Below are 22923 nucleotides of genomic sequence, written 5' to 3'. Positions count from 1 at the left end.
AATGTTACTCACTCAAACTGTCCGTTTTTTTTTTGATTCTGAATATATGAACGTCGGTTCCAACTTTGGTGGTCCGAGCACAAAAACCTTAATGGACATACGTCTGAGTGAAGACAAATGATGATTAGGGTCACAATCGCACGAATGTGCTGGTTTTTAGTCTTTTCGGCAAATGAAACTATTGTCTTTTAATATATTGGGTTGACAAATTTTTCCTCTGCATTATAAACTCTGTGAGGATGAGCCGGTATTATTTAGAGTAAGGTCGGGATTACCCAACTTTATAGTTATAGGCATAATCATAAACTTAATTTTTGTCTGTAACAACACATAGTAAACAAAGTAGTCCAGGTTACTTGTTTACTATATGTTGTTATAGACAAAAATTAAGTATATAACTAATATACGAGATTATAACTAATATACGAAGTAGGACATCTATTAACTAAAGAAGTGCAAATACGCACAGAAATAAGAGAAGGTGACTCACTTAGTCCATTTATATTCAACATAATTATGGTCAAAATTGTCAGAAATTTACGTAAAAGAGCAAGATACAAAATGGGAAACACTTACTTCAATGTTGTCTGCTATGCAGATGATGCGGTGCTCATTGCGGATTCGGAAGACGACCTTCACAGATTACTTCACTCCTTTAATCAATCAGCAAAACAATTAAATATGGTAATTAACACAGACAAAACCAAATGTCTCGTATCATCAAAAGAGCCAACAAGATGCAAACTAGAGATTGACCAAAAAATTGTAGAACAAGTAAATAAGTTCAAATACTTAGAAGCTGAGATAATAAGTTAAGGAAATCTACAGAATGAAGTCAGAAAACCAACTATGAAGGCGTCTCGAATATCAGGATGCCTTAAGAGACATTGTGTGGAAAAACAAATACCTCCACATAAACAGCAAAAATAAGAGTATATAAATCGACAATCAGACCTGTCATAACGTATGCAGCCGAAACCAGACACATCGAAAACATTACAAAAGATGCGAACGGTTGAAATGAAAATAATAAGAAGTATACACGAAAGAACATTACACGACAGAATCAGAAGCGAATACCTTAGACAACGGAGCAAGATACAATACATAGGAAGGTGGGTAAGACAGAAACAGAATGGAAGACAACAGACTTGTAAAAATCGCAAAAACAAACAATCCTGTTTGGAAACGAACCCAAGGCAAACCTCCAAAACGCTGAAAAGAGTGCTGGACATCAACGTCCCAAGAGGCATAATAGGACAAAACAGGCATTAGCCTACCTATATGGACACCCATTTTAGGAAGAAAGAAGAAGAAGTTGCATTTCAGATTAGTCACTTGTATTTCAGAAAAGGTGTGTCAAATTTTAGAATAGCTATTTTAATTTCAGATTTTGTGACTTGCATTTTGGAACGCTGGAATGCAATATGCCATATAAATAATATTTCTTATTAGGCCACACGAGGATGAAGAAATATTGAAATAGTACAGTTTGGTACAGGAGAAAACAAGAAATGTCACATCTTAAGGAAATTACCTTAAAAGTGATAAAACATTATTTTTCAGTCGAAATGGAGTTGTGCCATAAAACCAGTTTCCCGTCACTCTCCTGTCACTTTGTGCCTTGCCTTTAAGGTCACGTGACTGTTTTTAAAGTAAAAATAGTCACATGAATGTTATAAATGTCAAAATATTATTTTAATGCTCACGTGACCGTTTGTAAGTTTAAACTGATATTTTAAACGAAAAAAGACACACGTGACTCTTTTAAAATTAATAATTTAATTTTAAAAGTCACGTGGCTCTTTTCAAATTAAAAATGGAATTCATAACTTACACGTGACAGTTTTAAATGTTATTTAAAGGGTCACGGTGGTAATTTTTCAGTTTGAACTGATATTTTTAGTCACGTGACTCTTTTTGCGAAGGAAATGGTCACGTGACAATTTTCAATCATCAAATTTAATTTTAAAGGCAACCTGACCTTATTTTTTAACGTCAAAACGGACCCTGAAGGTCACGTGTAAGTTCACCATAACCACCTTACTCAATTGCTTAAAAATATCAAAGTGGATCATTAACTGTCAGTAAAAGTCAAAATACAACGTTGTGTGAGGCAAGGATGTCCGCTACTATTTAATCTTTATTGGGAAGAATTCATTCAAAGAGCATTGAAGGAAACAACAACGAAAAACAAAATGGAAAATGTGTTATACATTAGAGATCTTATCTTACAACTTACAGTCAGGATATTGAGTTGTTAAGTTTTCTCGGTGCTGCTCTATGGGATAGAGTCTTGGACATATAAGAAATATCTATGTCCAGGACTCTATCTTCTGAAGAATCATAAGAATAAGTTGGATAGACATGGTCACAAAATAGAAAGTACTGGAAAGAATGAGAAAGGAAAAGGAAATATTGTGCACAATCAAAATAAGGAAGCTGCAATATCTGGACCACGTGATGAGGGGAGAAATTATGTATCGTAGTTCAGAATATTATGCAAGGATAGATACAGGGAAAAAGAAGCAGAAGATGAAAAACGTATTTCCTGGTGAAATAACGTGACAAAATGGTACAATTGTAGTTCCATTGGGTAGAGTGAGGTTTAGAGCTGCAGCATCAAAGGTCAGAATATCCATGACCAACCTTATGGGAGGAAATGCTACTTGAAGAGAAGGAAAAGTAGTTGAGCAATTTTTTTTTAATGGTAACAAAATGATTTCCCATAACTTGATGAAAAGCTTGGGCGTAATTTTTAATGTTCTTCCTTTTATACAACTTAAACTAAAGAAAGTAAGCAGTTTTATGCAAACTTTCCAATAAATTATAGATGCATTGATTTACCTGCTTTACTTAAACTTGTTTTAAACTATGTAGTTACTACTAAAGCTATCATTGTTTAATATAGTAAACCGAGAAGTAACATTTTTTTCAACAGTAAAATGAGGAGGACCATGTTCTTAAAAAAATTCTCTCTTCATTCAAAGTCTACTTAATACTTTTACTCAATTTCCGGTCTTTCATTCGATTTCAGGAACGGTCCACCCGATGTTGACAATAACACACACGTCCTATTCATGTCACGAAACGGTCGGCAAGAAGAGCACCGATTCGAGTCCATCGCACAGCCAGATTTCCCGAAACTCTTCGAAAAAGTCTAATAACTCTTTGTTAGTCAATAATGGCAAGCTAGAAGGTAAGAAAAAGTCGCTTGTATCACAGGTTTACCCTTGCAGTTTTTGGCGAACGCTTACGATGAATAATTCAGGACGGTTGATAGTAACATTAAATTTATGGCCGCGTTCGAACCAAATTTTATTATGTATTACTTTTATGGTGGATGTAATAAAAATTGTCACCGGTTTAGTTTAGTTTAGCAAGTTACTATCCAGAAATTACCCTAAATTTACATCAACTTTATACCCTTAAGTTATTTTGGGGTAGCAGTAGAAGGGATTGTCGTAAACTTGAGAGACGTCCGGACCATATTTTGCCAGATAAATTCGCTTATCTGGCTAAACATAAACGCCAGAAGAAATTTTGAAATAATGCCAACACTACCGAAAGTAGATAGTAAAAATTTTACGACAGCGCCGGAGGTGGATCCGGAACATAGCGATTCATAGGGCTCTAAAAGAGGTCATCTGCCTTATGGTTATTTCTTCAAAATCTCCCAAATGGACTGTACGCCAATCAACGAATTTATGCTTATAGTATACTCTAAAAACTTAACTCAATGATTTGTTTTTGAGTATCAGTTTGTTTATAATTTTATTTGAAATGAACCAAATCTTTTATGAAATATTATACAGGATGAGAACTACTATGAAGAAGAGAGAAGACTAGAATTGTTCAAACAAAGAGTCCTTTTGCTATCTGTCGATTTTCAAAATTCATGATAGACTAGAAAAAGTGCCTTTTTCTGGAAAATAACCCACTTTTGTTATGTTTATCCTTGTCCAGGATTGGCAATAAAAGAGCTTCTTTTTCCATGATTTAAAGCTGTGAAAAATCATTTATTTGACTTACAACAGTAAAAATGTTTATTTCTAACTTTTTCTTCCTGCAACTGCCACACTTGATAATAATGGTAAGTCCATATGTGCTGCAATTGCATTAATTCCAGTAGATTATTTCCTTCCTATCAATTTTGACCAATCGCTATCAAGAATTAGTATAACAAATGTAAATTTTAGGTGGAAAAATCACTTAACAACTGTCAACTTAGCTGTCAGCAGCTTTTCCGGAAAAAAAATCGAAAAAATTGCACACTCCTCACAGCAACATAAAGAATAGTGTTACCCTTACTAGCTTGAAAGTTATTGTTCTTATTAATTATTGTTCCTATTGTTTTAATTAAAATAAAATGTTTATTTAACTCAGGAAATAATCTTACCAAATATCCCTCGTGCATCTAATTTTTCCTGTGGAAAAATTGGAATACTCGTTTCTAAGTAATTTGTTTTAACAACTTCGACTCGGATGATTTTTAAAACCACTCTCGCTCATGCTATTTGTTAAAACAAATTACTTAGAAACTCGTTTTTCCGAATTTTTCCGGAAAAATTAAATGCACTAGGGATATTACCCCCGAGAAAATAGTTTGTGATCGCTCAAAAAAAGCAGCTTTCAGCTTGCTGCTTTTTCTTGACCTATCACAAACTACAAACAATGGTGATTTTCGTACACATGTGGACTTACCATGACATTTATTGACATGTCAAGTGTTTTAGAAAGTGTCCTCCAGTCTAATGTTAGAAGCAGAATCTCCAAAATTGAAAACACTGTCTGCAAATTGTCACATTTAGGTGCTCTTGTTAGAATCGTTAAATAACATTGAAAACCGCTTTTCTGCCTTATAACTGTCAAAATTTAAAGGCTGTTCCATTGACTGCGAATTGTTAAAACTAATGTTAAATACTAATTTCTTTTTGGATTAGGAGTGTCAAAGTTGACAGTAAGGGTCATATTAATAATCATTCCGTAAAACTTAAGGTAGCCATAATACTTGTTATTATTACTTTGAGGTTACCTTAAGTTTCAAGGATTGATTATTAATATGACCCTAAAAGCGTTCCTTCTCGTGTGTAGACACAAGAACGAATTTTGTTAGTGTAACACAAAGTTTTATGTAAAATGTACCTTCAAATAATTTTACGTCATGTGTTTCATGAAATAGTACTAATTCTGTTTTTAGAAGAAAGACACATCATAGAAAACACAATGCTGGTCAACAGTTTGAAAGTGTCTCTAAAAGACATCGTTTGCTACTTATCTTTACTAGAAGCGGGACGGCCGGAAGATAAACTGGAATGTACGTTAACGTTGAAAATTGCTAACAATATCTTGTCGCTATATCGTTTGCATAATTATTTCAGTTATGTTCAGACTGTACGACACTGATGGAAACGGTTATCTTGATAAAAACGAAGTGGACTGCATTGTTAATCAAATGATGACAGTGGCGGAGTATCTGGGATGGGATGTGTCAGAACTGAAACCAGTAAGTAGTTAAGGATACTTTTCTTTACAGAGTGTCTAGTAAGTAATAATGACGATTTAACGTAATCATCATTTGGAACAAGTGTCTATTTCCACTGTAGTGGTTTGTTATTATTGTTTCTACGCAAGGATCATGTTTGATGAAACAATTCCGTCCATACTTTTTCTACTTTGACAATTGATTTTAATCACATTTAGTTCAAATCGTCATCTGAAGAATATGTCACACAGAGCACGTTTGATGATATGCTTACCGGACACTTTGTAGAATTAGTTTAACTTTAGTCTACAACTCTCAAATTGGCATGGTGCAAAAACTGACTATTATACAACCTCAATTAACTTCCACGTAGATTTTACAAGACATGATGATAGAAATTGACTTCAACAAAGATGGATTAGTATCGTTGGAGGAGTGGAAGAGAGGTGGATTGACCACCATTCCGCTTCTAGTTCTTCTAGGTCTAGATTCGAACGTTAAGGAAGACGGAAAACATCTATGGAGACTGAAGCATTTTAGCAGACCTGCTTATTGCAATTTGTGTCTGAACATGCTGGTTGGATTGGGAAAAAAAGGATTATGCTGCACTTGTAAGTTTTGTAGATGTTTTTTATTGGTTAATCCAAATTGTTCATTTTGAAAACTCTTTCCAGTTTGTAAATACACTGTACACGAACGGTGTGTGAGCAGGGCGCCAGCGAGCTGTATCGCCACTTATGTGAAAAGCAAAAAGTCGTCGCAAACGCTGCTACATCATTGGGTGGAAGGCAACTGTCATGGAAAGTGCGGAAAATGTCGGAAACCTGTCAAAGCTGGTGTTACCGGCCTTCATTGCAGATGGTGTCAAATAACGGTAAGTCAATTTTAATGGTAAAACAATTACTAAAATGAATGAAAACACTTAAAAATATTTTTTTGATGTGAGTGTGTTGTGTGGGACGGAATTTGACACAGTCACAGGAAAGCAAACAAACTGAAAGTTGTCTAGTAGGGCATCAAAAAGATCATTTTGAACAATTCCAACATTCACTTTGTACTGCATAACCATTTTTCTTATAGCCTAATCCAATTTTGCTATGTATAAAAATATTATTTTTACTATAAGAACCAAGCTTTATAGATGATTGAACAATATGAAAATTGATCCTGACAATATACCCATCTTGTTGACCAGCAAATGTCTGATCCATTACGCTATAAAACGTGGAATAAACCGACAAAACTAGTTTTACAGCTTCAATTTGTCAAATGAAATTTTTGGAACATTCTCTGCGATAAATAAAAATGTATTGAATCGCATAAAACGTTTTGCTTTACCGATGCCCTGAAGTCCGTTTACTTCAAAAATTTTCCATGTGTAACACATTGCGATAGAAACTCTGATATTTGGCTTTTCATTTAAAGAAAAATGTTCTACTCGGTCCTGACAATCTGAATGTGACTCGATGAAATCAGATCGGGACACTTCAGACAAATTCTGCACGACAATAAAAGCGAGTTTTTCCGACAGCATTACATTCTTTACTGGCAAAATTTTGGAGGATTGCTCCAGTCACAAATATTGCATAGTCGGACGAGATGAACAAGCTCAAATTTCATCTTGTTTTCCAAGACGGTGTTGGTAATGTCGGTATTATGTAAGATTACTCGAAGACAAGTGCAAGATTAGACTGTCGACGATATAATGCGATTCAATGTGAAGGATGGATGACGGAAAGCTTCCATTAACAAAGTCTTAAATATTTGATGTTTACGTCATTTATTACGTCATTCCAATTTGAGGGTTTATTAGAGAAGGAGATGTTGATCAAATTAGAACTAAAATATAGAGTAATTAAAAATGACATGTCACACGTCATTTTGGTCTATTTTTGCTAGCCATCGTTTGCTAAACTTACGACAAACAGAATTGTTTCAGTGATCAGTTTTTATCAAATTTGGTTCGTAATGAGATTTTTATTTTTCCGGTTTAAAATGCTACCAAGGGCGTTAGAGAGGACCTAATGTTTCACCTAATTCAGCAATTATTTACTGTTTCTGGCATTGAAAAGTAAAGTATACCTTTACCAGTATGTTGCTTAGTGTTTTTTTTTTACCTGAATGATGTGACTTTGATAGTCTGTCAGTCAGTGAAAATGACAAAAGCTAGACGAAATTTTAGATAATATAAAGGAAAATGCAGCAAAAGTTAACGAAAGTTTATTACCTAAGCATCTTAAGATAGGGAATACGTAGTGACATGAACAATAAAAAGATAGACTTTTTAAAAAAAGGTAAGTTTGGTAATCCACGAAATTTTTCCAACTCAGAAACAGTAAATGTCAAGTTTCATTGGTTGAATTCTCAAGTGACTGTGACGTTTTCTGACTTGTGGCCAATGGATGTAATTATTTCTCTGATTACTAGTTGAAGATTTTCTCTGCGAACAAACCTATTGTAGACCTTTATATTTATCAGTTTTGAATAGAAAGTTATCTTCTAAAACTGAAAATAAAACTTGTTTTTGGGTGGTCTGAATTCAATCATAACCCTGTACAATACACTAGTGGCACTATTAACTACGTTGTTGAATCTAGTAAACATATTTTTTTTTTAGCTCCATAACAAATGTGTGGCTCAAGTAAAACCTGAATGCGGATTGGGCGAACACGCGGTCCACATATTGCCACCCACAGCAATTTGTCCCACCGTCCTGGACAGACAACGATCACTCCAAAAAAGAGGATCCAGATATGGAGGAGACAACGTAAGCATTGTACGTATATCGGTTTGCTTAGCAAGTTTACTTTTTAATCTAAACTTGCAACTTTACCCAACCAATCTAGCGTACAAGTTTCAACTCTTAGTTTACAACAATTTAATTAACCAGTTTACTCCGGTGCAAACTGTTGCATATTTAAACCGGATTTAATTATTTATGCATTCGCGGGCCAATGTGAATGTATAAAGTTTAGTACAATCTTAGTTCTAGGGTTTGCCATTATTATTAAAATTTCATGTTTCAACCGGAAATAGTTTAGCAAGTAGAGAGCCAGGAGAAATAACGATAAAAGTTTATTTTTATTAAGTAAATGCCGTCACAACTAGCAAACCGTTAATTTCAAATTTAACTGTATTTTTTCTTGTTTTTTCAACACTCTGTATATGTTCAACTGTGTTGCGGTTATCACGAGGTACAAAAGCAGTTCAAAATATGTTTTTTTTTCTTTTTTACTGGTGCGGAAAGGCCAAAAATGTCGGAGATACGAAATTTTCAAATCTTCTATTATCTTGGAAACGGTCAGAGTTATGAAAATATTATAAGAAACCCTAAGGTTCAGAATGCTTTTTTGCATCTAAGTGACTGGGTTTACACTAGTTTCAGCCACTGAGATAAGGTAAACGCGGTTAATACTGGCAGAACGTTATTTTTTTTAAATTTAGATGCAATTTCCAAAAAACATAAGTAAAAAAATGTCGAATATCTTGGAAACGGTGAGAGCTACCGAAATGAGACCACAAATGTTAAGAAAAACTCTCGGCACCTAGTGGACTAGGTTTAGATTCACTTAAAACCGAGTAAACGCGGTCACAACAACAGCAAAGCGTTAGTTTCACCTATAAATGTGTTTTTTTGTTTTTTGAAAACTTATTATACAATCAGTTGTATTTAGTTGGAGTTGTATTACGGTTTACGAGAAGTGAAAGAGCAGTTGAAAACAAACATTTTTAATTTTTACGGGAACACCAAAAATTACGGAGATACGGAATGTCGAATATCTCGTAAACGGTTAGAGTTATGAAAGTTTTTCAAAAAACATACAGGCTTATAATGCTTTTTTGCACATAAATTACTGAGTTTACTCTAGTTTTAGTACTGAGGACGAGGTAAACGCGGTCAATACTGACGAGAACGTTAGTTTCAAATTTAACTGGTGTTCTTCTTGTTGTTTAAACACGGTTTACGGAAAGTAAAAGAGCAGTTTAAAACGAATATTTCGAGCTTTTTATGGACGTGAAAATTCCAAAAATAGTGGAGATACGGAATTTTCAAAATTTTTATGCACTTTTCTAAAGAAATATTAAAAAATACGAATATCTCGGACATGGTTAGAGTTACGAAAATTTTGCAGAAAACCAAACAAGTTGAGAATAACTTTCTACCCCCAGTAGACTTGTGGTGTGTGGACCCCAGTGGATGTTTACACCCATTTAGAACCGGGTAAACGCGGTTACAACTGGCAGAACGTTAGTTTTAAATTGAACTGTTTTTCTGTGTGTTTTGAATACTCAAGTTTACGAGAAGTTAAAGAGCAGTTCAAAACAACCATTTTGATTTTTTACGGTTGCGAAAACCCAAAAATGGCGAAGATATGGAATTTTCAAAATTTTGATGTAGATTTCCGAAAAAAAAAAAAAAAATGTCGAATACTTCGGACACGGTTGTTAGATTTGCGGAAATTTCGCAGAAGACCAAAAATGTTCAAAATTATTTTCTACATTCAGTGTCATAAATGACAGAGCTTTAGTTTGAATTTTATCTGATTTTTATTTTTTTTGGAACGCCTGATTCGTACAGTCGTTTTGTGGTTAGCACGAGATGAAAGAGCAGTTCAAGATAAACAATTTGAGCTTTTTGTAATCGCAATACCTCGTAAAAAAGAAATTTTGCAAGAGTCCAAACAAGTTCAAAATGACGATTTTTGAACACTGTGTATACGTTCAATCGTTGGCACGAGGGGAAAAAGCAATTTAAAACGAATATTTTGATCTTTCTAGAGTCGCTGAAATCACAAAATTGACGGATATAAGGAATTTTCATGAAATTGTTCAAATTTTGTAGTCAGGATACCACATAAATGTACTTTGTTGTTTTATGCAGTATTTCAAACTTTATAAACAAAGACATTGAACCATAATATAACTCGTAATTATTAGAGGACAAAAGAGGAAGGAAAAATGAAAGACACTGTACATTCAGCAGTCATTAGTTTTACATTTCGATTTGGCCTTTTCTTGGAAAGCAGCTTTTTGGACACTAATTGTTATTCCCTGCGGCTTTTCAAGTTTAAACTGAACTTTTATTAATTAAGGAAAAATGTTCTCAGCAGGACCAATTTTTCTTGCATTTACGAAATTCATTAGTGATTGGGTATCTTAAAGACATCTTTGAAATTGATTCTTGCAAAGATTCGTATATAACCTAATAGCTTTATAATGTAGAAGAATTCAAATTTCAATTCAATGAAATGGAACTTGATTGCGTTACTGGAATGTGACAACATTTATAACACTCATCTTTTTCAGAGCTCATTAACGTCCAGCCAAAACAAGCAGCCAGCGATGTCGTTCCAAATTACGCCGCAAGCAAACACGGTGCCTCTTTTGGTGTTTATCAATCCGAAATCGGGAGGCAGGCAAGGCCATAAAATCCTGCGGAAATTCCAATACATTCTCAATCCCCGACAAGTGCACGTTCTGGGTGAGTTACACGGCACTTAGAATTGTTATCCGGTACCGTACAGAGCGATAAGGGAGCCGAATTTCCCAACTTATTTGCATTTGAATCGCTGATTGTGTTCCTACTTCCCGCTATTCGGTTATCAGGCGTTTCCGTAATTGCTGTGGTTTCAATTGTTGTGAGGTTTAGATTGAAATTGATTTTTATCAAAATTTGAGTTTAACCAAAGTGTGTATTTTGGTAGGTGCAAGTCAAGGTGGGCCAATGCAGGGCCTAAATATGTTCAAAGATGTGCCCCATTTTAAAGTAATCTGTTGTGGAGGAGATGGTACGGTTGGCTGGGTCTTGGAGTCAATGGGTAAGTTTAAATAATTAATTTGGTTACATCATTAAATCTTAAGTAATTAACAGTTGTCGAAAATAAGTGTCTTGAAACTCGAAGTCAAACTGAATTTTTTGACCCAATTATAAAGAAGAATAGGGTCACGTTACCAGTAATTAACCACATAACAAAGATTCATTTTAGCTTGGTAATTCAATTTTTATATTTACATGAATAAAAGTACTCAGATGAATTAATGTGTTAATAACTTGATTTCCTATTTTAAATGTTTCAGACTTCACTTCGTGCATTAGAAAATTTTAGAATATAAAATTGCAGTTTTTTCATGATGTTCTAGTCTTTAATCAATTATTTGCCAGTGAATGACCATTAAAGAGTAAATTACTCATATTACATACATATTACTATCAATCTTTCAAACAAAAAACTGTATAAACCAATGAGTAAAAAGAACAAGTATCAGGAGGTAACAATAATACAAATTATAACCCGTTTGTGCATTAAGCGAAGGGGACGGAAGTCCACCATCTTTGATTGCGCATTCGTCTACTGCGCAGTTGAATTGACGCAGTCATTGAAAGTTTGGAGTTTCAAACCCGCAAAAATTTGTTGTTTGTATTTGTTGTAGTATAGTGTTAGTTTGTTTTGTTTGTTTGTGGTTCTTTAACAGTTGAGTTTTGCAAATTTAAATTAAGTTGTACAGTGGACAAGATTAAATTTAGATCTGATAGTGCCAACCGGAAGTTGACGGCCGCCATATTACTCCCCCCCCTCCCCCTTGTTTCTGTCACCCACTTTGTTGCTATTGCTCCTTCCTGCTATGTTTACATTTTTTTTATTCATTGGTATAAACTAACATGGGTGAAAAAATCTGACCATTGTAGGAATGATTGATTCTGATGTTTTTGTTTTCTGAGCCTAATGTAGTTTCATATATTTTTTTTAATGTGCTTTCAATTTCAATTCTAATTCTCTAAATCTCTATTTTCTGCATACCAGAATCAATCTTTTTAATAAGTACTCTTATGCATTTGTTAGGTTCGTAGATCCTATATGAACCTATTTTTACTTTACTAGAGGTTTTTCTTTTTTTGTTCCATACGGTTCTTGCTCTTACTGCCTGCTGTATTGCTAAGGTCAGTTTATCTAATATTCTAACAAAGTTGCATTTTCTTAGGCTTTATAAATTTATAAAATTTCATTTGTTTTCCGCTGCCCTGACCAGTGGTTAACCAATATTATCTTACGGTCAATTACTAGGCAGACGCAATAAAAACTAGAATTAAATAGAGCCTTTGGGGCTCTAATATAATAGGAATTAAGATAACAAGGGTATTATAAGCACAATAATACATGAGGTCGATAGGGTAGAACACGAGGGCCTCCGGCCTGAGCGGTATTATTTCTTAGATAATTGACCTTACTAGATGTCATTCTTGATGAAATAATAGCCCTTTCGGACATTAAAAATATAAAGATGCACTTTCATTCAAGACGTATTTCAGTTAAATTTTCAGTAGTTGACTAGATACCAAAACTTACAGGTGCAAAGCACCAACTATCACTTTAGAATAGATATCTTTAGAAATGGTAAGTATATAGGTATAGCTTATATTGAAGCGACATATATTAGTAAAAAGTTATGGTGATACTAACTGAGAAAAATAACAGGAGCTAAATTACAAAGATATCTTGTTTTTGGTAAGAGTTGGTCCAATCACAGGATCAAATACTGGCAAGGTGACCCTACTTAATTCTACAACAATATTTGAAATAAACTGTAGCGCAGTAGGATTTCTAGTAGAAACACTGAACAACCGAATGAATAAATAACTGGATTTATTAGAAAAATGGTTAAAAAGATTTTGATGATAAACAACAGCACATGTTAATTCGTACAGCTACACAACTATACTTATATCAGCGCAAAGACACGTCCACCCTAACAATGACGTTTGACATATCCAATACTTCGCTCTTCTCTTTTTTTAATAGTTCAGTCATTTACAAATTAACATTATAAATAATTTCATTGTTATCTTTTACTTAAACTGTACAAAATAATATTATACTACTCTATATTTGAATTGAAACTTACTATACTATGAACGTATATTGACAGATAAAGTTGAACTGGAATGTCAACCGGCAGTGGCGGTCATCCCACTTGGCACCGGTAACGATCTTGCGCGTTGCCTACGCTGGGGAGGCGGTTACGAAGGAGAGTCCGTGCACAAAATACTCCACAAAGTGGCCAAAGCCACCACAATCATGATGGATCGATGGTCTATCGAGTTGTACGACACGTTACAACTCGATCCGAACAATGTTAAAGTCGTGGACACCAGGATACCCTACAACGTCATCAACAACTACTTTTCGATCGGTGTGGTAGGTTAAAATTTGTTTTTTTTTTTCAATTGTATGTTTGACTTACTGTGTTTTTTAGGATGCAGCGATTTGTAATAAATTCCACAACGAAAGAAGTAAGAATCCGGGCAAATTCAACAGCAGAATGAAGAATAAGTTGTGGTACGTGGAATATGCCACCACTGAGACTTTGTTCGCTTCGTGTAAGAACCTTCAACAGTCTATCGAGATAGAGGTGATAATTTGATTTAGTTACTGTTTTTATTCTGTAGAAAACGCAAAAAGGATATACCTTTAAAGAGCTTTTGAGGCATTAATCAATGACATTTTTAATATATTATTTTAGATACTTTTTTATCTTCCACTATTCTGAACTATTTTATTTAATATTTTAGTGTGATGGTGTAGGACTAGATTTAGCAAACGGACTACCCCTACAAGGCATCACATTCCTGAACATCCCTTACACTCACGGTGGTAGCAATTTATGGGGTGAACACTTGGCGGTATCCAGACGAAGTCGGAAAAAACCGCGAGAGAAAGATATCAGTACCAGCAGTTTCAATTCGGTGGATTTAAGCGTGGCTGTGCAAGGTAACCATAAATTGGTACCCAAAGTAAGAACCAAAATTTCAATGTTTTGCAATGCAGACATTGGTGATGGACTCATCGAGGTGATCGGACTGGACAATTGCCTTCATATGGGTCAGGTAAAAATGGGTATAACAGCAAGCGGTCGTAGATTGGCGCAATGTTCGTCCGTTACCATCAAAACGAAAAAGACATTTCCTATGCAGATTGATGGAGAACCGTGGATGCAACCTCCAACAACGGTAAATTGATTTTGATCAAATTTTCCCTAAAAAAAAAACGTGTTATAAGTATACAGCATACAAAGAAAACAAGAACGTTTACAGTACACAAAACAACCAGCAAAAATCTAAGAAAATTTAACAGAAAACACGAGATTGACCGACTTCCTAACATAGTGTAATTTGATATCTGAAAAAGCGTAAGGTAAAACTTAAAACGGACTTAGAAGTCAATTTTAACATAAAAGCAAAATCCTTAAATACGTACGTCATCTTGAGTATTACGTATTACGTCTTCCTTCCACTTCTATCTATATCTATCTAGTGATAAACTTAGTGGCTTAACAGCCCATAAACCAGTTCTGAAACGTACTACACAGCCAGTTAAATATCTTCAAAATTTAGCTAAATTAAGACTTACGTTATTATTTGTGTTATTAAAGAGAAACAAGGGCTTATTTTTGAGGTTTTAGAACTCTTTTCGTCAAAGTTTTTTGATTTCATCTAATATCATATTAAATTCAATAATTCTAACTATTTATGATAAAGTGACTTAACTGTTAGATTTAGAGAATTTTTTACCTTGTTGTTTCAAGGAAACGCAAATTTTACCTTCAACAGTGCCTACTATTTGTAGAAGACTAATATGCCTTAAAAAAAGCGAAATTTTCGAAAAAGTGTTCTTGTTGTATATTTTCTACGGATTTCATTAAAAGTTTATTGGGGTTTTAGGGTTAAACTTGCAGGGTTTTGATTGGTGAAAGTGGTTTGGAAAACTAATCCTTAAAACACCTGATGTCCTCCAGCCGTCATTTTGACCATCAGCCAACATCTCCTGGAGGACATACAAATTGGTGATCTATCAGTTCAAATTTCACACAAATTTATTCCATATCTAGTGCTGTTACCAACTTTTCTCTCTGTTATTTTAGATAGTTTAACTAAATCTCTGTCCAGTAGATAGTTTGTGATTGGTCAAAAAAAGCAGCTGTCAGCTTGCTGCTTTTTTTTGACCAATCACAAATTACGATCAGTGTTGTGATTTACGGCAAAATAACTATTATAAATCATATTTTAGATACGAATAACACACAAGAACCAAGTACCAATGCTAATGGCGCCATCACCAGAAAAGAGGAGCGGTTTCTTCCGTTTTTTTCGTCGGTAGACGTTTTGTCTCAAAACTGCATCTTCCTACCTTTTTAAAAGTGATATTAATACAACTAATTTAGTATTATTTCGTATTTATCTAGACGCCTTTAATTGTTATAGTAGGAAGGCACTCACTCTTCATGTACCTGCAAGTGTTTAAACCTAATTTTTTTTCTGGATTCTTTTTAGTATTGTTGCTATTTTAACTAAGTCAGTATTATTTTAGAGATTGTACATATTACAGTAAAAATATTATAAAAGTAAGTGATGCTGTTGATACTTGAAAACTAATTGCTGTTCTTTATTCTAGTTAGGCGTTTAGTGTTAGGCTTTAGGAATACTGGATCAAATCACGTTTTAAACGAGATTTTGTCCACAAGGCCAAATATTATTAACTATAAGAAAATTTCAGTTAATTACTGTTAATTTTGTGATTAAGAATCTGATAAACAAAATGCTGAGGATGGCTGCTATTATACAATAAAAAATAATATTGTAAAATATAACTGTAAACTCGTAGTTTTGACTAAACGTTAAAATATCTAGGTAAATTTTAGGGACCATCTTGCTTCCCAACTTATTCCCGCCAAAAAGGTACCTAAGCCATATTAAACATAAGAAGGTCTTCCTTTCGTATGTAAGTCAAATTTCTAATTCCTCATGATACTTCTACTACATTAAAATATGCTTTGATATGTGCTTTAAAGTTTTTTGATAATTGTTCCTGGTGTGAACTATCCAAATTTGACTTTGGTCTGTCAAATAAGTCATAAATTATACAAATAAAATGATGCTTTTAATTTTTTTTCGGCCTTGGTTTAGTTTAGGGGGGCAGGTAACATCTTCCAAAGTCAAAATTTCTAAATAACTGGAACACTCTCTATATTAATTTATTTTTGGTGATTGATAATACTAATAAGAAAAATTTGTTAGTTAGATTAATACCACATCGAGCTTTTTCGACCAAAAAATTGAAATGAACAAATTCTATTTTGGTCGAAGAAAGTCACAAAAGTTGACAAGTGTAACTCGTCAATTGACAGCTAAGAGATAGCTTCTTGAGAATAGCGTGTGCGTTGCAGTGATTGGTCAAGTGAGAGCAGCAAACTGAAAGCTGCTTTTTTTGACCAATCACAAACTGAATATTTTTCAAGCCCTACCTACTACTGCGAATAGTTTCTGAGAAATGCTTGCTCTACTATTTGGGACACACTGTAGACAGAGAGAGTAGAGATACAGAGTTGGTTAAATGGAGGTAAAGTTGCGCAAATTGGAAGTCAACTTTTTGCCGTTTTAACTTTGTTTTGTCAAAAAGTAATGTTTTTATTGTTGAGATATTTCCTGGAATAATTTAAAGTACCTAATTGACACTTTGTTATTGGAATTTTTTTCCCTTTAAACATGACTGAATTTTTGATTATGACCCTATTTTTTAGCAGTTTATTAAAAGCTATTTGTATTTATTTAAATGATGTTCAACACTTGTTTGTTTGTTTGAATTTTAGAGTAAATTAAGAAAAAAACTGTAATAATTTCTCAAATTATGAGTGTTAGTGTTTTTTTTTTCATGGATATCGATGGAAGTTCCAGAGTTATCTAAGAGATCAATTTGCAATATTTAAGGGTGTTTTTTCATAAAAACTGTTTTTTAGAATATTTATAGTCATCTAAGTTTGATTTGTAATTTTATAGCTGTCATTTGTCAATTATTAAAGTTCGGTTTTCGGTGTTTTCTTCAAAATTACCCGCTTGGTTATCTATTTAAAAAAAAACACCATTATTAGTTAATACATCAGGAAATTCTAACAAAAATTAAATTTAACAAAGAATAATTGTTACACATTAATTAAGTCAAGACAAACAGTATTTTCTGATTCTGTTATAAAAAATTGTCATGTTTTAGAAGGAAAAAAAGTTTGGATGACAGTGTCAATTACTTAAATTTCGCATCACTAATAAAATAGATAATTACCTAACAAGTGCGGAAAGTGGTACTTTCCCGCACAAGACTGCCGTTGCAAGCAGTCAAGGGGCGGAAAATACGCTTTCCGCATGTCACCTCAATTCAGGTCAGTCATTTATTTTCAGTTATCTAATCAAATCAAATTAACAAAAAAATAATAAATAATTTCATTTTGCTCTCTCCGGAAGTAACCAGAATTTTTGAAAGCGGTGCCTTATTAAACTTCAAATTGCGCAGTTTTTCCATAGTCCTGTATACTACTACACTAGTCTTTTAACAAATAGTCAAAATTTGGATAGGCCATTTTAAACCTAATGCAAACCAACTGAAATTACATCTTCCCACGTGTTTCATCTGTTAAATAATTTTGAAATCAGCAAATTCAAATTTTTCCGTAAATTTTATTGCTTTGAGGAATTTAGAAAACACAAACCTTATTCACATCTAAACGCTTATAGCAAAAACCGCCTTGTAAACAAATAAACCTACTGAAGAAAGATAAATTATACACATCAATTTATTAGATATAGCATTCTTCTAAACCAAGAAAACACCCTAGTTTTTATATGTCACAGTTATCCTTTTAGGTAATAAAGAAAAAAACGGCTATTTAATAGTTAGAAATTAATTAATGTACGTAGTTATAATAAATTGATGTAATACGCTAAAAGCGTTTTTTGTATAAACTATGTTTACCATTAAAGTATATTTACATTTTTCAACATGTTTTATAGCTCTTAATAATGCTTTACTAATGTATGATTTATTACTAGTAGAGAGTTTGATTAATTAAATATAATATCTAAATATGATTGTTATTGCTGTAATATGTGTTTGCTATAGTTAAGTGTGAGCCCATCATGTAAACTGGCTTTTATAAAAAAAATAACAGCTAAAGCTATTAAGCCAGTTAACGTGTAAATTACAACTTGTTGATAATATCTGTTCACTATGAAGGTGTTGAATGTTATTATGATAATCGTTATAATCTGGATGTTATAACCTTTGTAGCAAATCTGAAACCATCTGCTTAAAAATACTATACAAATTCAACGAAACAGCTTCTGACAATTCACACCAAAAAAAGTCAATTTATAGTAAAGTTCTAGATGGTTTCAGACATTCTTCAGTATGTCTATGTATATCTGTGTTAAAAAAAAATATAAAAATGCGTTTATGGATTCATATATTATACGTTTTTATATCAATTTATCAACTTAGAACTGCCACATTAAAAAAAGTGGAGAAGTCTATTGCTGTTAAAGCTTTAACTGTAAAATAAAAACCCCTATATGTATTGTAGGTTGTATAGTATATAAGATTTCATCGCCGTTTTTGTATGTAAGTACCGGACACTAGACTAATTTTAAATCTTTTGTGGCAGCAACTGTAAAATAGCAAAGTTGTGAAATTAGTTTTAGTGTCCTTAGTTGAAAATGTCCTCATTTAGCTTTACGTCCAACGTCCAAATTAGATATGTATGTAAAAGCCAGGAAATTCCGAATCTAACAGCATATTATAATATATTATTTTTTACTAAAAGATAGTATTTTACGAATCTCTCGAATTTGTATTATAAATTTATTTGTATGCAACTTCAAGTGTTTTCACCAGTTTATGTATTATGTGATAATACTTAATTTTAGTTTTCTTACACGCAGTTAAGAAATTGTTATATTGCTATTGTTAGGTTGTTAAATAATTTTTGTCCCAAAGAGTGAAACTAGCCAGGAGGAAGATCACTGATGGTGTTGTCTATAAATTTTCTGTTCTAATAATTGTCATTGTCCAGTTTTGTATAATATGGGGGGTATTAGAGATGTGCAATCTGACTCCGCATGCGGATCCATTCCGACTGGTTCCAATCCCAAATTTCACCAAATTTTGTTCAAAATAGTTCTAGTATTTATAATTCAGTTGAATCAGAACCTCTAATTTCCAATCCAATCAAGACTATGGTCGCCACGTCAGCGGGACAGTGAATGTTTTGGGTAATAACAGTCGGAATCAACCGATCAACCTATTCCGGCTGTTATTGGGCTTGATTTATTGGCTTTTTGCTGATGTGAAAACCTTTAACTTTAATGCACTATATCTGCCTTATACAGAGTGTGAAAGCAGCGCAAATAATTATCCAATTTTGTTTCACATAGGAGAGTGTTGTTTAGCTTTATTTTTCGAGACATTTTTGGATTTTTTCAATTAACGTTCTCCAAGGTAGTAGCTTTGATCTGTCATTATAAGTCTCCCTTGACCGATAGAACCATACAGGGTGTATAGAGGCGGTTAAAGTGAAAGAATAACTTGTGCAAACAATTTCAAGCTTCACTCACTGTTTCTGAACGTAAAATCCTATGGTTGAAGGTATAACGGCATTCAAAATAACAGATTTAAAGCTGCTGATATATGGTTTAATTCAAGACTGAAAACGGTTATGTCTATTTGCCGGAAAATCGATATTTCTTCGGACACATGACGTTAAAAAATTAGAAAATATTCATTGGTAAAGTGACTGTAACTTAGAACTTTTCTGTAGAAGTTTTTCTCTCACTTTGACACCCTGTATGGTCTTAAGAGTCATGGGGTAGCTTTCCAATTATGTAACTGATAACACTTACGTTAAATGACAAAAAAAGTTGCTGCCATAACTTAATTCGAGGTTGAGCACAGCAAAAAAATAAATAAATATTTCTTCAGACATGGGACGTTTATTGGAAAACGCTCAAAAACGTCCCGAGATGTTAATAATCAAAACCAAAATATTGGACAATTGCGGAATTAAAAATGTTAGTTTTTTACACGTGTTTTTACGTTTCTTTACTACCCTGAATAGTTAGGGTGCATTAAGGTAAAAGTTTTTTACATCAGCGAGAAGCCCAATAACAGTCCAAACCGCATTAAAATACGTTGATTCGTTTGAAAATGGCGAGATTTTTAAGGTAAATTTAGTTTTCTTGACAATTGGCAAAACTAAAATTTACCTCCTCGTGTTTCTGCTCTCCTGATAATATGTTCAATTTTTTGGTAGAAATTGAGTTTTCATCAGGAGCACAAAAGTAGCAAAATGTGTCTTGACTACAGGGTGCGTATTCTTGAAACGAGAGAAGGGAGTTATTAAGAGAAAACTCTGTAGAATGTGACAGGCACCCGCCATGGTCAGCTGCTTTTGTCACATTCTAACCATACTTCTTTTGAGAATTCTATTTCCTGCTTTCAAAAAATAGGGCCTTGACAAGAGTACCAGGAGAAACTAAATTTTGATTTTGAAGTTTGATTTTGTGTAAAAATTGGATTTTCTATCAGGAGCACAGAAGTATCTGGAGATGAATTTAGTATTCTTGACAATTGACAAATGCGCCAAGTACGTGCAACTAAAATTGTACCTTGTGTTTTTGATCTTTTTTTGAGGTTTTCTGAAAAAAATTTAATTTTTCTCAGAGGCACAGAAGGAGCAAGAGGTAAATTTACCTTGATGATGACCTTGCTTTTCTTATGATGCTCGGATTATATAAGCAAAATTGATTTTTTTCTGTAAATATTGGCCTTTCTATCAGGAGCACAGAATAAATAGTAGGAAGTATTTTTTTCAACAATAGTCCTAACCAATTATAATCCATCCTATCCAACCTGTATCCAGCTATTCAGGAAGTAAAGGAAAAGTGTTCTAAACCGAGTAATCTAAACCAATTCGGGATGGGAACGACTTTTTGCATATTTTCGGATTCGGTCCGAGTCGATCCAATCTCGGATTCGTTCCGACGAAACTCAGTGTGCAGAATCAGAAGCATCGGAAATGCTCAGTGAAAGCTATTAATCGTAGTCATCATCACTGTTCTTCCTCCTCGATAATTGCAATTATTTATTATTGTTATTTCGTTTATTTTTTTTTGTTTTTAGTCATATTGGATCAATTTATAAACCTTTCATACAGGTGTGAAAATTTCAAAATTATCTATTCAGAGGAGATTTTAGTAATAACAAAACAGTTTGTTTTGACACTTTGTGGAACGAATAGAGCAAATGTGGTTGTACTACAAACAGAACATTGCATAGTGGCAATCGTGCTTTATCCTTGATAGACTATCATTTTTTTTGTTATAACGTCCCATATAACCCATAAAGTATATTCATGTGAAAAATACATGCCAGGCATTTGACTAGCCGCATATGACTTTGAGAATATGCCTAGCATATACCCGGCTGCTGTACAAATTTAACTTTTTAAATATTCCAATAAGTATATGCCAGGGGTATGTCTGAGAAGTGAAAACTGGTCTCTATAGTATAGTTTGTTATAAATTGAAAACAGTTTCCTAAAATTGTTACAAGATATACCACACTATTTCAAACTGAATGATTAAATGAGAATAATGAAAATATAGTATAAACTATAAATGGATATAAGAAAAGCAAAATATGAATATGTCTTATATTAAAACCTTACATATTCATACAGCCGTTTAGCTTATCAAGCTTATCAAGCACAAGAAGATTACAACGCGTAAACCAAACAAAAATTACAAAAATGTAATTTCAGTAATACGTTTTTAGATTCCTGAGAAACATGCCTGGAACATGAACTAAAAGGACAAAGTAATATGCCAGACACGTATTGGGAATCCACACTTTCATATACGGGGCACATATCTGGCATATATTTGAGAATATACCCCTGTCTGAAAGTAACTGCCAGGCATATTCCAGGCATACAATTTTGCTGGAATATGTGGGGTACTTATTATGAGCTTAAGTTGTACTGGTTTCTCGTTAATGACCCTTAGACCCAGTTTTACAACAGTGGTTTAACATTTAAACCTGGCTTTTGACAGCAATGCATTTCATAATTCAGTTCAAGTACCAGGCGCACTTCAACTGAATCGATCTTTAAACTGTAATTGTACAACCGAGCTTTAGGAGTTATTCCGTCTTAAGCATTTAGCGTGTTCAGACTGTGATTTTTGTCACTCGGTTTAAAATACAACAGTACAAATGGCGGTAAATATGGAACAATTTCGAAATATTCACACCTGTATACCATAAAGACCAGTGAAATAATTCCATTTAATTTTAGATAGGATCAATGGATCTGTAAATCTTTAAAAAAATAATTATAAATATATAGTTAATTCCCTAAAACGCCAGTGTTTTAATTGTAAAGTCGCGATTTTTCCCCTTCCTTGAAATCGTAGCTTACAAGTTCCTAAGGGGTTCGAGGTGCAAGCCCAATATCGGAAAGATCACAACACTTGGTATATTGTAACATAGAAATTACATTATGTTCCGTTACCAAATATTGCCTCGGTCTCCCCCAGTACAATGTCTGTGTAAGCAAGATCG

At 33.5% G+C, this 22923-nt stretch overlaps 1 protein-coding gene across 3 annotated transcripts in view; it reads left to right on the top strand.

Moving 5' to 3' along the window:
• Positions 1-22722, top strand: part of Dgk (diacyl glycerol kinase 1) — a 139954-nt gene extending 117232 nt beyond the window's left edge. For all 3 annotated transcript variants that reach the window (XM_081996201.1, XM_081996199.1, XM_081996200.1), the window contains 13 exons: positions 3038-3199; positions 5201-5317; positions 5382-5506; positions 5859-6096; positions 6160-6359; positions 8103-8261; positions 10793-10967; positions 11191-11304; positions 13412-13680; positions 13739-13894; positions 14055-14253; positions 14311-14492; positions 15550-22722. In XM_081996201.1, the coding sequence (XP_081852327.1) occupies positions 3038-3199; positions 5201-5317; positions 5382-5506; positions 5859-6096; positions 6160-6359; positions 8103-8261; positions 10793-10967; positions 11191-11304; positions 13412-13680; positions 13739-13894; positions 14055-14253; positions 14311-14492; positions 15550-15639 (2186 nt within the window). In that variant the 3' untranslated portion in view covers positions 15640-22722. The remainder of the gene's footprint in view (positions 1-3037; positions 3200-5200; positions 5318-5381; positions 5507-5858; positions 6097-6159; positions 6360-8102; positions 8262-10792; positions 10968-11190; positions 11305-13411; positions 13681-13738; positions 13895-14054; positions 14254-14310; positions 14493-15549) is intronic.
• Positions 22723-22923: the final 201 nt, after the last annotated feature.

This window comes from Ips typographus, linkage group LG2, assembly GCF_016097725.1.
Source record: "Ips typographus isolate SLU linkage group LG2, UJ_Ityp_2.0, whole genome shotgun sequence".
Classification (NCBI taxonomy): Eukaryota; Metazoa; Arthropoda; class Insecta; order Coleoptera; family Curculionidae; genus Ips; species Ips typographus.
Note: the sequence above shows the minus strand (reverse complement) of the source record. Positions and strands in the feature narration are given on the sequence as shown.